At 36.1% G+C, this 15206-nt stretch overlaps 1 protein-coding gene and 1 long non-coding RNA gene across 11 annotated transcripts in view; one reads left to right on the forward strand and one right to left on the reverse strand.

Annotated features, from left to right (window-relative positions):
* Nucleotides 1-2934, forward strand: part of LOC127801351 (uncharacterized) — a 29834-nt gene extending 26900 nt beyond the window's left edge. For 8 of the 9 annotated variants that reach the window (XR_008023013.1, XR_008023014.1, XR_008023017.1 and 5 more), the window contains one exon: nucleotides 2181-2934. This is a non-coding gene — a long non-coding RNA (uncharacterized LOC127801351). The remainder of the gene's footprint in view (nucleotides 1-2180) is intronic. The other variant, XR_008023016.1, reaches the window with a different exon arrangement.
* Nucleotides 2935-4010: 1076 nt separating this feature from the next.
* The window catches only part of LOC127801350 (uncharacterized), a 72976-nt gene continuing 61780 nt past the window's right edge, over nucleotides 4011-15206 (reverse strand). For both annotated transcript variants that reach the window (XM_052336367.1, XM_052336366.1), the window contains 6 exons: nucleotides 12020-12139; nucleotides 10483-10611; nucleotides 9887-9964; nucleotides 7500-7586; nucleotides 4543-4629; nucleotides 4011-4449 (listed from right to left, as the gene is read on the reverse strand). In XM_052336367.1, coding sequence (XP_052192327.1) covers nucleotides 4399-4449; nucleotides 4543-4629; nucleotides 7500-7586; nucleotides 9887-9964; nucleotides 10483-10611; nucleotides 12020-12139 — 552 coding nt within the window. In that variant the 3' untranslated portion in view covers nucleotides 4011-4398. The remainder of the gene's footprint in view (nucleotides 4450-4542; nucleotides 4630-7499; nucleotides 7587-9886; nucleotides 9965-10482; nucleotides 10612-12019; nucleotides 12140-15206) is intronic.

Below are 15206 nucleotides of genomic sequence, written 5' to 3' on the forward strand. Positions count from 1 at the left end.
CGTCCACCTTCGTCGATGCTCTAGCAAGCCTCTGCCACTGCTCGTTGCTCATTCCATCTCGGTCTTCTTCTTCATTTTTCGTGGTAGTATATCAGACCGTCAGCCTCAGTGTTATCCTAGGACTATGCGGAATGACCCTTGGATGATATATGCCTCTCTCAACACTCTCAAATCCACCCATCAATAATAGGAATTGAAATAGAAATTATAAGTAATCAAAAAACAGAATGAAAATAAGAACAAGAAACAATCAAACCATAACCAATAGGCGTGGATTTATCCTGGTTCATTTCCTTTGAGGAAACCTACATCTAGCCTTCAAACACCCCTTCAAACAGTCTTTATTTCTAGACAAAAGATAAGTACATCACCGCCCTCATAGCCCACAAACCCTGAGTACAATACCACACCGTTTCCTCAAGAAAAAACCCCAAGACTTGCACACAGTCTTCTTATGAGGGAGGGATTAAGTGGAGGGGTGGTGGTAACACCTTCTTTCTTTCATCCACCAAAGTGATAGAGGCATCATGGTTTTGGGAAATGCATGTTGCAGACATCTCTCGGGAAGATCTATCACAAGGGAAGTTAAGGTAGTTGACACAAACTACACCCTTTGCCCTCTAAATTTTGGTAAAGATCTAGCAAAAAGAATTTGTTTTTACCATCCAAAATCCATTAGTGATATTTGAGTAAAGCATAACTTTATTGAAACTTAGCAATTTCTTTTCTACACTCTGTAAAACTTGTTCTGCTCTCTTCTTAATAGAAAACTTAGTTTCATCACACTATCATTTGACTCTTCAATTGTGGTGTTTCTTTGCCTTATGATTTACTTGAAATTGTAGGTAAAGGAAGACAAAGGTGGAAGGCTCTAATTGATAATGATGAAACTTAGTCGTTTGTTATAAAACAATCAAAACTAGTTGTTTAAAATGTATAAAATAAATTCTCAAATTTTAGTAAGGTTATGTTTTATTGAAATGTCCCTAGGGGATTTTGGATGATAAGTTAAATTTCTTGCTATGGAAGTCTAGAATTCATGTAGCCAACCCCATATAGTGGGATAAAGGTTGGATATGTTGTTATTTAAGTTCAATTTCTTGCTATTAGAGCTTTACACAATTTTAATGCAAAAGTTGTAGTTCATGTTAACAACCTAATCTTCTCTTGAGGCAAATTTTTCTGAGAGATTTATGCATTTTGTATTTTTCAAAGCTTGAATGAAATGAAGTGTACAAAACAAATTATTTGTTAAATAGGCGGGCATTGAATGGAGGGATGGTGGTAACACTTTCTTTCATCTGCCAAAGTTATAAAGGTCTCATGTTTTCGAGAAATGCATGTTGTAAAAATCTCTCACAAAGATCTATCATAAGGGGAGTTTAGGTAGTCGACACAAACTGCATGCTTTGCCTTCTAAATTTTTGTAAAGATCTAGCAAAAAGAATGTGCATTTACCATCCAAAATCCATTAATGAAATTTGAGTGAAACATGACCTTACTAAAACTTAGGAATTTCTTTTCTACACTTTATAAAACTTATTCTGCCTGCTTCATAATAGAAGACTTAGTTTTATCACCTATCATTTGACTATTCAATCGTAGTGTTTCTCTGTCTTCTGATTTACTTGAAATTGCAAGTTTGAATAATGTGCACAAAATTCCATTTTAGGGCCATTCTAGCTATATATGGTAAATCCTTGATTAATAATAAGATAAATAAATTACCTAGGAAACTACATAGATTTATGGAATTGGTTGCTAGTTGTGAACCTCAAAAAGAAAAAGAAAAAGAAAAAAGAAGAGGAAGAAGATAGAAGCAGGGATGTTATGTGATTAGTTGGTATTCAAAATAGACACTTCAAGTAGGCAGCAGGTTGACAAAGAAATATTGTGGAATCAAAATAACTCCATTTAATGTTTAGTCCTGGAAACTGGTAATCATTTTGGATTTTTAAAATAATCCGCCAAGCTGCAGTGTGTTTTATTTTCCCTTCTGTTGTTTTGTTCTTTGTACTGAGTAGGTAATTTTTTTCAGTTATTAACTAATGATCACAATGGGAATGAATTTGGGTTTTTTTGTTGGTCGTGCCTAATCTGAAACCGAATAGAATTGAGTTTTGGCAATAGTTACTCACTGTGTTTTTCTTTCTTTCTTTCTTTTTTTTTTCATTTTTCAGGCAATGTGAGTTTTGCATCTAGCTTTCCTGGCTTGGTATTGTCATGAGAGAAGCCTAAAGCCAAATGATGATTCATATGCACAACTCACATGACCAGTCCATAATGCATAATTATCCTAAGTTCGTTCTTATCCCAACTATAATTATCCTAAGAAGTAAGTTCTTATCTCCATGATGCATGCTTATCTAAGAGGATTTTGTTGGCATAGACTGGTAGGATTATATTTATTGGCATCACTTTCATTGGAATTTCAGTTATGGTGTTTCATCAAGGCATAGGAACACTCATTCTGGGTTTTCTTTTCCTGGTCTTTCTGCATTGAAAAGTTACTTTTTCATCCCCATTCTGCCGGGTTTATGGAGGGAAAGGAACATGAAAGGCCAGCTTCAGTTAAGAGAAAGGAACATGATGTAATGTTACAGATTTGGACAGGGAAAATTCTATGTGAAAAATGTTACAATGTTGAACAATAATTTTTTAATCTGGGTGGTCAGTGATAGTTATAGTTTAACAAATAGAGAAGTAAAATTGATTGCCTACCCTTTAATTGAAGTTCAAAAATCCCTATGTAGCCCAACACCATATTTAACACAAAAAAAAAAAAAGCCCTAGACAATATTTTAATTTGGATTTTTGAAATGAAGTGTCTTGGATACATTGATATATTCTTTTGATTTTGAACTGTATGTGTTTTGAGTTTTTTGTATTCCATGAAATTGTTATAATTTTATCATGTGTCTATTAATTTTATCATGTGTTTATTATTATTTTTTTTTTATTAACGCACCATCACAAGCGCCCTCCACTGTTCGACCTCATGATTTCAACAGGAGAGATAAATCAGGAAATCCAGCAGATAAGTTTCGATTCTTAACACAACCGCAAACGTGAGGACGGCAAGTATTTTTCATTTTTCAAGGTCGCTCTTTGCCTATTGAACTATCTTCTAATCAGGACTCGAACACGAAACTTGGAGCTCAAAGAGCAACACCTCAGCACATTCTTCCTTTACCTATTATTTTGAACTATGATATGGGTGATTTGAAATGATTTGGTTATGATTTAAGGAGTAGTCAAACGGCCATTGGTGGTTTAGTTTGAAATATATACTTACTAAACTGCCCAAGCCAAACAGTACACCCCCCTAGACCCAGAAGTAGAATGATAAATGAAAAACCTAGACTTCTTGAAGATTGATCCAATTGTCTAAAATCAACAGGCTCACTGCAATTGAACAAAGGGACGGGACGAGACATTGTTCCGAACGTTAATCTCATAGGTAGATTTTAGCTAATTAAGCAAGCAGTAGTAAGAAATAAGTTATTTGCAGGCTTACATACATCAATTACATGCATCTAATGTATATCTCTTGCTTGTTCATTGGATAAATCTTTTCTAATTGTTTGGTGGTTATTCTTTCTCTAGATGAATATAGTGAGTGTCAATTAGATGAAGGAGAGATTGATTGATTGGACCCGAGTGTATTTAAGTTCTCATGAAACTAAAAATCATGACGGTATCTCTTTCCCTTTAGGTGCTCCTTACTTGTATAATAACCCTTCAAATTTAGTTCATCTAATCACATTTGAAATTTCACAAAACGTTAGTGCTAATAGGACTTGGGGGGTACATTTGTAGGACAAATGAAAAGGATTAATAATAATTTAATAATATTTGTGATGGTTGGTTTTTAGGTTTTAAAATCTCCAATTACCATGTCAATGAACCAAACTCCACTTTTGCACGAGTTCTTTCTGAGGGTATCAACTAGAAAACACTACATTACGGAAATCCATATGAATTTTTACAATGAGATAAGCACTTACAAATATAAAATTCAATCCCTCCAAGGCTTAGCATTTATTCTATTCATATATTATTGAAATCCACATTTTAAACACCAAATCATACGAGTCATAGAATGAGAACACCAAAACATATATAAGGTAACCCAATAACCCAGTATCAAGTAAACATTATTATCGAAACCTTGTAGGGAAAAGAAGTAAACACCACCTTATTTGAGCAATTTATTAGTGGGTATCCATAGTGATCATCCTTTTAGAACATTGATATCTTTTCTTTTTTGGGTCATGATAACAACTTGCATTAACGGCCAAGGATCAGAAAGGGAATTAACGGCCAGCAGTTTCTTCATTCTTGTAATATTTGTCTAAGGTAGAACATCGTGTACGAGAGGGCATTAATAGCACAAGCTCATAACTTGGCGACTTGCTGACTGAAAGTCGGGTCAATACAAACCACCACCTGTAAGATTTAAACATTTAAAAATAGCCTTAAATTCACAATCCAAAGGATATGGGGAAGGAAAGCATGCCGTGCCCTTTGAAATTTGCCTACCTTGCCTACACTTTTACCAGAGTGAAGATACTCAACGGCATCCGCAACAGAATGAAGGCCCAGGAATGCTTTTGGGTCTACAAAAACCTGTCGAGAAATATAAGCACGTTGTTTACAATTATGCGGCTATAATAAGCCTCTAAAGAGCATGATGACAGAAACTTCAAGCTGGTGCCTTTTTTTCTTTCCTTCATTTTTTTTTTTTTTGGATAAATAAGTTGGGTTCTAAATTTCTAATTAGCAAATAGCAAATAGTAAAAATCACTCGAAAAATTTTCTGTAGTTTATTTCACCTTGAAAGTACTCTTGAGAGACCCAAAACTCATTTTCACATACCCTCCAATTCGAATAAATTCATAACTAAAAGGCGCATTTCCTCCTTGTTCCTATGGTCAGTTTAGGTTCTATGAGATTCTTATAACTAGAGGTCAGGCCAGGCACGGCTCTGTACCGTGCTTGGCATGGAATGGCCTGCAAGTAGGCTGCCTTTCGCAGCCTCCTGAGGCTGCATGTAACCTCCAAAGTTAGGGGCTGCTGAATTTTTCATCCAACAGTCTAATCTTGGACCTCTATATTGTATTGGGAGGATAGGAATTAAAGAGTTCCCTCACAATTCCCCCTCGCTCTCTCTCTCTCTCTCTCTTGCAAACTCTAATTGTTCAAAATTTTAGCAATGATTCTTTTGTCAATATTTTAATTATTATTTGTTGGGTAAATTATTCACTGCATTGTTTTGTGAAATTTTTGTTTCTAAAAGATTATACATGTTCATGATTTTGTATATTTTTGAATATCATATCTAGCTTTGGTCATCATGGTGTTTTATCTTCTCAGAATCCCTGTAGGAGTACTTCTTAGTCACAAGCCCAACATTAGTACATCATCAATGCATCCACCCCAACCTTGCTCTCCTATTCCTCCTACAAAAATACAATTTGACAACTAGTTTTGCTATCTGGAAACTAATGACTTCACATTTCACAATGACTCCTGAATCATAAGTACACAGCACATCTTCAACTGTACCAGTAGCTGCAGATGAACCAAACATACTAGCACCACATAGAATGAGTCAAATGTGAGAATATTTTACTCAAGTTGAACTGCCCAGATGGGCTTCAGAAATCAATGTAATGCTTGTAAAAAATATTACTCTTGTGCAAGTTCAGGTAAGAATGGTGACTGGTCATCTAGAGCAGCACACGAAGAAACACAAGGAGTGTTGGAGATGTGGATCTTGATTCAATTTACGACACCTACGTAAGGGAAATTGGAATTGAAAGATTTATTTTCGAAATCCTCAACAAATTAGGAATCTTGTTTGAATTAGGAGTTCTATTTGCCCTAGTTTTCATCTATAAATATGTGGGCATAATTCTTGTAATCGTAATCTTCCAAAAATAGTGAAAAACACCTGGCTTGGCCATGGATATAGGCATTCTTTGTTGAACCATGTAAATTTTGTTTTTTGTGTGTGTGCAATTTTGTTCCAGTTTTTTTTTTCCACTTGATTCATTCCCTAACAAGGACTACACCATACAAGTTTTCTGCGATGCAATGCAAGCACAGATCATGATGGGAACAAGAGCAACATGGGGCATTCACAGAAGGTAAGTTGAATATAACTTGCAAAAGTATCATTAGAACAAAAACTTAAGACCCAATTTTAAAGAACTTAGGCCCAACTAAATATAGATTTATATGTAGCCCAAAAAGCGACAAATGAGGCCCAATTGAACAAGCTGAGTGAGTAACCCAAGGTTGGAAAGCAATCTAACATGAAGGGTGAGTCATATGTGCCTAAACCCAAGGTGGCTACGTGTATAACCCTAGAGTGTGGTTAAGTTAACCGTGGGTGGGTTAATTAACTATGGTTGCAATTAATGGTGTTGGAGAATGGAAATACAAATATTAAATTGATAATTAAATAAATAAAGTAATAAAATAATTTTAAAAAGGTAAATTGATAGTACACCACTAAACTTTGGTCCTTTAGCCTGAATATCACCTAAACTTTAAAATTCACCTAATTAGTTCCTAAACTTCTCAAAATTAATTACGACAACCCCCTAAACCTTGGCCCAGGGTGTAATGACTAATTTGGAAAGCTTAAAGATAAATTGTGCAAATTTTAAAATTTAGGGTGTGTCCAAACCAAAGGCCAAAGTTCAAGGAGTGTGTACAATTAATTTACCCATTTAAAAAAGTTCAAAGAGTGTGTACAATTAATTTACCCATTTAAAATTACTCTATATTTTAATTCAGTGGCTCACTTAAGGCACGATATCAGGTTGTCACACTATTATCAGCCACAACAAGGGAAGGAAGAGCTTCTTCTGTGTTCCGTCCTAGAAGCTGAGATTATGGCAGGCAAACTAGCTATAGAGATGGCAAGTTATCACAAATGATGGTATGTTTTGAATCAGACCCTCACTCTTGTTACGGGGGGTCAATGACCTAAGGAGCTGCATTTGTTTGTGAAGTCTCATTTACTGGACCATTTTCTCCAGGAGAGGTAATGAGGCTGCTCATGAATGGGCTACCTAGGAGAAAAGAAATCATGTTTTAGTCAAGATGGATGTTATGATTTTACCTCTCAGTTCGCCTAATTTGCAATGCAGAGAAAGTAGCCTAAACAGCAGTTTTGTGCCTCTAGGCTGGGCTTTTCTGGGTAGTAGTAGAGTAATCGGGAGTTGGTCGCATTACTATACGCTCCTTAGGAAGTTGGCAGGGATAACTTGATTCTTACCGTTATTTCTGTGTTCCTGTTTGTGTCTACTCAGCAGGAAAAAAGAAGAAAACGACAAGAAGGAACTAAACAACAGAATGAATATGAAAAAGAAACAAAAAAAAGAAAAAGAAAAAATGCACCTCAGTTTTTTCTTCTTGTAAGTATGCGCAAGCACAGACATACAGCTGGTATATAGAAAAGCTTTAAGTGATGGCATATGCATTACCTTAAGCTTCCCCAAGGAGTAAAGATTGAAAAGCCTGTCTAGATGATGTTGCCATAGGTGAGGATATTGCACCAGGAAGAAACCAGCCTGAAAATATTGGCATCATTAGCTCAAGCACAAAGCATCCAATATAATTCTAAATTTTCTAATTTCCAAAAAAATCATTGGCATCCAAGGGCAAGTACAGACCTATATGAGGTCCAACAGGGGAATTTGGCCAGCTCAATTTTTCATCTCTCTTTTTCTTTTTATTTGTTTTCATGGGCTGGCCCTCTTTTTTTAAAGAATAATGGATAAATTTTAGATATTTTCCCCCACTGGTTGTATTTGCATTTTGTTAACCAAGATGCTCCACCTTATATGTAAATTTATGTCAAATTGCATTACATTGATGACTTATTTAGTATTATATATTGGCATTGGCGAGATTAAGGGTAGATTATTTCCCTTATGAGTTTGAATTTGCTTAATGGTAGCTTTTCTTTGCTGGCTTTGGTTTAAAAAATTGGTATCATTTGGAATTTATTATATTCATCGATTACTTGATAATGCCAAACAAAAAAAATACAAGCTGTTACTGTTTCTTATTATGGATCACTCTTCTGTGGTTTGAAATTATTCAGTTTTTCTCACCAATAAACAAATTCTACAGTTAAAGAGTACATTGCATAAAGATGTTAGATCTTTAACTATATCAAATTTTCTTGTCTTATTTAAAATTTTAAATCAAATTCCAATTTGTTAACCAATATTTAACTTCTCATTTTTAATTTCTTTCAAGTATGAATCTATTTTACACATATATATACATATGTAATTATGCCAGCATTACCCCACCCCCCCCCCCCCCCCCAAAAAAAAAAAAAACAAGGATCTGCCCATGCTTAAGGCACAGATAAGATAATCTATTTGGATAATAAGAGATCTATAAATCAACATTTAAAATACATGGGCCATCGCTTTTGAAAAGTCCACATACAATCATTTCCCATTTGCTGATTAATTATTGAAATAATATATAAATCAATATTAAGGATCACAATATATCCATAGGGCAGGAAAGAAAGTCCTAGTTGCTATTGGCTACCTTAGATAGACCAAAGCAACAGGAGTGAATTTTCTGTCAGCTATGTCACCACATGGCCAGATTAGAATCTGCCTACAATACCTTAAAGAGGGGAATGGAAATAAATTCCAGTAAATTTTAACTTCAATTCTGGAGAAAAAAAGGGGTCACAGATTCAAACAAAAGTCCAATTCTCAAAACTATTGGCATAGGAATGCTAACAAAAAAATAACACCAAATCCTCTGATTGAGTCTAATTGGAGGAGCAGTGGGGGGAAAGAGAGGAAAGGCGGAATAAGGGACGGTGGAGACAAGCACGGGGGTGGGGGTTAGGATCATGCTTAACCGTGAAAGATCCCTATGTGTACAACCATCAAACTCGAACCCAAATCTTGAATCTGATTTCGGGGTATGTTTAGGAGCATCCAAAATTCAACTGCACTCACATGTGCCAATGAGCTATGGGAATTGATAAATAATAACCATCGGAAATTCTTTTACATCATGGTAACAAATTGTAAGGACCAAACCTCCACGCACGTCAATCAACAAAACAAAACAAAACAAAATGAAGCAAACATGTGGATGCATAGAAATAAAACTGCATGTGAACACGATGCTAAAATAAAAATCTAGAAACAACAACATATGAATCTAAGTAGGGCTGATAATATAGAATACCACCATGCTCATGCATTAGGCAAGTTCACATGAACATTAAATGAAACCTATCTGTCAAAAATTTATACTACAAGCTAAAGGGTCAGATCTAACTCAAACAACTGCACTTTTCTCTCTCAACCTTTATTTATCAAGTAGTCCAAATATTTGGAGCCCTCTATGTACTTTCCCTGAAAGCTAAAACCCATTATTTTTGAAGTGCCACATCATAATGTCCACTATATACTGAGGCATTCTAGAATATCTTAAGGGAATGTAATACATATTTAAATTATAAATTTTATTTCAATGACGGTGCAGTAAAAACTATCAAATGAGCATCTACAATAACATAAGTAATATATATCCACCTGCACTCCTACTCAACTCTTTTCTATAAGCAGCTTTACATCAAAGGCCATTTTGGGCATCATAATTGCAAGTAAAAATTATAATAAATTAATGATTGCGTCACAATGATAGTAGTATTATCAATGAAAGGAAGTTTCAGAACTAAAGCCCAAGATTATTTCTTGTGAAAGATACTAGTCAGATATAGTCATTTCCTATAGGTGAAGACACAATAGGCACGGTGTTCATAATGACAATAAGATCCATCATGAATTAACTGAAACAAACCCATGAAATAAGTCCGACTTACTACAGTTTGGCTTTTAGACAGAATCTTATCACAGAGTCCAGTGTAATTGCGTGGTTTCCATCCATGCTCTCCTTGATACTGAAAATCCAAATATATTCATAAAATAGCATTCCAAAATAATGAAGAGAAACCAACAGTACTTCAGAAATTTACAGATGCTTTGTCACAATGGAGCAATTCTAAGATCAGTTAAAAACTATAAATTGAGGCACAATAGGGTTACTACAGACTCAAATCTAGAGGAACACATCAGTTCCTATTTGCACAACTAAACCCTTGGTTCTGAAGCTCATACTTGACAACCAAGGGTTTAGTTGTCATTTGCAGAGACTGATGAGAAAGCAACATCATAACAAATTAAAATGGAAGTTTATATCCAGGCTGGCAAAATTAAGATTGGAGTTACTTAGGCCACAAATTTAAATCAATTGGAACTGTGTCCTACATAACAAGGCCATGAATTTTGTCTCTCTTTAAATAAGAATTTCTAGATTTGAAGCTGAAAAGGATGAGAAATAAAGCAACTGAACAAAAGAAAATAAAGCAAACCAAGCAATGTGATTGAAATCTAACACTCACAAAAGGAGCCTATCTACCTGAGAAATCATTCCAATGATAACAAGTCGTCCATAGACTGCCAGTGCATTTAAGCACATATCAAACATTCCACCACCAACAGATTCATAGACAATGTCAACACCTTCTGGGAACTCATTCTTTAGAACCTGGAAGTGAGAGTTATGAGCAAAATTGCAAAAAAGAAAAAAAGAGAAAAATAGATAGATAGATAGATAGATAGATAGATAATAAATAGGGGCAGAGAGAGAGATATGCAAGTAACCATTTCTGCTAGAACTCTGAAAAGATAATCGAGGTAGATGTAAAAAGCCAATACTTTTGATGCAACCTTTTTTAACAATAAATAAAGAACTAAAAAAAAGAGGATGTAGCCTTTACAACAAAAGAAACCAAAACTGAGCAGAACTGGGAAGCACTCAACCGGAAAATGAGCAAAAGAACAAAAAGAAAGATCACATCATGCCAGAAGACAGCAGACAAGAACAGAAAGCAAGAAAACTTGGCATATGCAAATAAAGAAAGCACCCTAATGCAGAATGTTGCCACCATTGCAGATTCAAGGAATATTTAGACTTAAGCATCCTTATCCTGACATGCAGGTTGCCTATTTCTGTTTATAAAACCAGAAACCCACCCAAGTTGCAATGGAGCAGCCTAACACTGTGCAAAGGCCTGCTCTCATCAAAAGACATATAACATGGATGTTTCTGTGTGTGTGTATACACATGCATCTGCTTGCCTCCTCATACACACGTATTTGCACACTGCATCATTTAGTCAGGTAACCAGAACAACAGAGCTTAAGAAAGGTATAGCTAAATGGAAGGGACTGATGATATCTGGACACCTGAACAACTTCTACCTTAGCAGTAAATACAATATGATATATTTCTAGGCTAGTTAACGAGATGGAACTTGTTGTATCAGATGGCATTTTCTATTAACATCCTAAGCACTCTAAAATTTAAACTGAAACCTGAGCTTTCAATAAATGTTTTAGTGAAATTAATTGATGGCAAGATGGAATGATTCACATGCTAAAATTAAAACTTGTTGCAGCATGTGACCTGAGCATAAAGAGAATGGAGTCTGTAGCAAAAAAATTGAATTAGTGGAATGGTAATGCTATTTGAACACTCTGTTTTGACACACAAAATTATAAGTAATTCTTCAAGGAATTAATGACACTCCTTCATAAAATCATCAACTACTTTTCAAAAATTATAACCCATTTTTGATATGTATAAACACTAGTAAAAGTGTTTATAATTTTCAAAAATTATAAACACTTTTAATTTGTGAAAGTATTTATAATTCTTGAAAAGTAGAATTAGTTCAAAACATTGTTGTTCAAATAACATTACCATTAGTAGAATTAGTTGAAGAAGAAAAATCTGACAAGTTGTAGACTGTCCACAATGATACAATAATAGGGTGTTTATTCCACCCCACCCCGCAAAAAAAAGAGAAGGAAAGAAATGAAGAGAGAAACAAAAGGGAAAAAAGAGTTAAAAAAACCTTGAAAAACTTAAGTCATTGAGGTAGAAGACATACAATTTTGATATCTTCTGCTTTATAGTCAATGACACGGTCAACTCCCAAATCTCTCAAAAGCACAGCCTTTTCTTTCCCTCCACATGTTGCAACCACTGTATTTCCAGCTAATTTTGCAAGCTGCAATATTCAAGGGTCAAAATTTGTGAACTTGTAATCAAGATAAGAGTTTATAAAAATTTCATAAAATTTAAAAATAAAATAAAAAGGAATCACTTCTTTATTCAATCAAACTATCAAACTACAATGCTTCATAAATTTACTCCTAGTGCATAAAACAGGATCGGTGAATGAAGTATTACGAAGGAAAGAAACACCGCAAGATGCAACCCCCCCCCCCCAGCCTGGAGAAAAAAAAAATTGAGAAAAAGCTTTCTCCTCCAGAACAAGGATTCTGTCTGCCAGGGTGTGGCAGATCACTCAGTATTTTCAGATCCTGCCTGTAGTGGCCAGTTAGTAAACAGTAAACAAAACCTTCAGTTAGACCATTTAACATCATAAACTTGATTATTTTTAATTTCTAGCAAAACCTAAGTACCTACCTGGAAGAGATTCATATACTGACTATGCTGAACTAACAACCCAAGTCTACCTTTCTTTTATATGCTGAATAACCAGTTTTTATTATTTTACTGAATCTGGGTGAGCCAACCCCCATTGAACTAGATAAATGGTTCACTATCAAGAAGGGTAGATGGCAACCTTGTTTTAAATATGTTGATTATAGGGGAGAAAGAAGGGATAACTCTAGTTTGAGACCCATTGTTACCTTGGGAAGGAAGGCAAGTCTAAAAAAAACTTGGTAATGGAAAACCAAAAAGGTTAGCATAAAGAAAGCATGACTAACAGTTGAAATGACAAAACAATACAAAAAGAAGCAACTACTCTTCCTAGGCAGAAAATGGCATCCCCAGTGCACAAAGCATCCTCATTTTCTAGGATTAGGGAAGGGTCGTTTTTGTATGCAACCTTACCCTTGCTCCACAAAGAGGCTATTTCCACAACTCAAACCCATGACATTCCTATCACAAAAGAATGCCAAGATAAATAATGCACAGCTTTAAGCATGGTTTCAGGTTTTGCAATGCAAGGTAGTAAAATATCTGTCCATCAGAAGTGACTACAGTTTATTTCTGACTCCACTTCCAAGAACAATTAGAATAAATTTCTTTTGACTTGGCAATAAAATAATTGTATACCTTCCTTTTGATGTCCAAACTTACACTGACCAGTTTATACATAGAGGTAATACTGTTTTAGTTTGAAGACAACCATAGAGATGGAAGAGCCTGTCTCGGTAATCATTTATTGGTTGAGTCAATTTTTATGGAATAAAGTTTTTGTACCCGTTTGCTTCATCCTAACAGGCCACAATCCAAACAAATGAATGATTGTTGCTTATTAAGCTACCCACAAAAACATATGTCATGGTATAAGTAACTAGAAGGGGGGATATACCATGCAAGTGGCATGGTCTTCACCTGTAACGGTTAGTGAATTGGGTAGTTACTTCTAGAAGGGGGTATAATTGTAAATAAGTGTCCCTTTTGGCCAAAGCTGAAGATGCGGGATCCTCTATATGAAGGACCCGCTTACTTGTATTGAGGCATGCGAAAATTTGAATTGAATTCATTCTGAATTTCTCCCTCAATTCTATCTCTCTCCCTCTCAATTCTCTCTTTCTCTCCCTCTTTCTCAAAATTCTACCCAAATCTCCCTTAATTCTCCAAAATTCTTGAAAGTTTTCTATCAGATCCTTTAAAGATCTAACAAGTTGGTATCAGAGCAATGCTCGGGCCGAGGGAATTCAGTAAGAGAAGCGATGGCAAAAAGGACTCAAATGAAGAATCTCGAGTTACAAGTGTAGCAGTTCAATTCAACAGTTACCAATCTGCAAGCTCGAGTGGAATAACTGGAGATTAGATCCAATCGCAACCATGAGGCGATCATGGCGATGGATCAAAAGATGGACACCTCTCTAGGAAGTTAGGAGAGGAGATTGGATGGGATCCAAGACGAGGTGGGAGCTCAAATCCAGGATCAACTGTAGAACTTCATGGCAATGTTCACACTTGAAAATCAGGTAAGTCTATCACCTGATTTTCCTTAGAGAAAGGACAGAACCAGTTCTAACCAGCCATGGAGGGAGGAATGGCAATGTCGGAGGCCTCTAAAATTAAGGTTGCCCCAAGAGCAGATGAGGATACTAATGTGGAGCATAGGTGAGAAGGACCAATCACATTCAATCAACCGGGGTTCCCTATGCCTAAACTAGAGATTCCCCTATTTGATGGAAGTAACCTGAGATGGTGAATGAGGAGATATGAACGAATGTTTTGCTGGTACAATATATCAGAGGCGCGTAGAGTAGCCTTGGCAGCCGCATACCTTAATGATGCGAGGGATGCCTAGTACCAAGGGTGGTCACAGACTAGGGGAGAATGTCCTTGGGGAGAATTTGCGGATAAATTGTATGAGAGATTTGGTGACAGAAACAGGAAAGATGTGGTGGAGGAGTTCAATAAACTTCAACAAGAAAGGGGGGTATAGGCTTACCAAGCACAGTTTGAGGAGTTGAGATCGATCATGGTCAATTTGAGCCCCCACCTCTCTAAGGCATATTTTGTCTCCAACTTCTTGAGTGGGTTGAACGAGGAACTTCGGCCTATGGTCAAGATGCTCCATCCGGAGATGGTGGAGGAAGCAACTAAGAATGCGAGGCTGCAAGAGATCATGATAGAAGCTATCATGAACAAGTAGAGACAACAGAGCTGGGGAGCCCAAGGGTGAACCCAAGGCCAAAGGGAATGGCAATGGCTACACCTAGCCGAGATGTGCTTTAAATGTGGCGATTGGTACTATCTGGGGCACCAATGCAAGAGACAATTACTCTTGCTAGAAGGAGAAGATGGAATCATGGAAGAAGAGGAGATAGTGGAAGCAGAGGAGTTAGAAGGGGAAGATAATGGGGAGATTTAGTTGCAAGCTCTTAAGGGAACCAACAACAAAATCATCAAGGTGGAAGGTAAGGTGCAGGAGGGAAGTTTGATGATCCTAATTAATAGTGGGAGTAGCCACAGTTTCTTGGACGAGAGCACTGCCAAGAGACTTCATTGCAGGTTAACCGGGACCTAGCCCTTGTCAGTGACTGTTGTCGATGGCAACAAGGTGCTAAGCAACTCATCTT

The sequence above is a fragment of the Diospyros lotus genome, chromosome 5 (assembly GCF_014633365.1).
Source record: "Diospyros lotus cultivar Yz01 chromosome 5, ASM1463336v1, whole genome shotgun sequence".
NCBI classification, from domain to species: Eukaryota; Viridiplantae; Streptophyta; class Magnoliopsida; order Ericales; family Ebenaceae; genus Diospyros; species Diospyros lotus.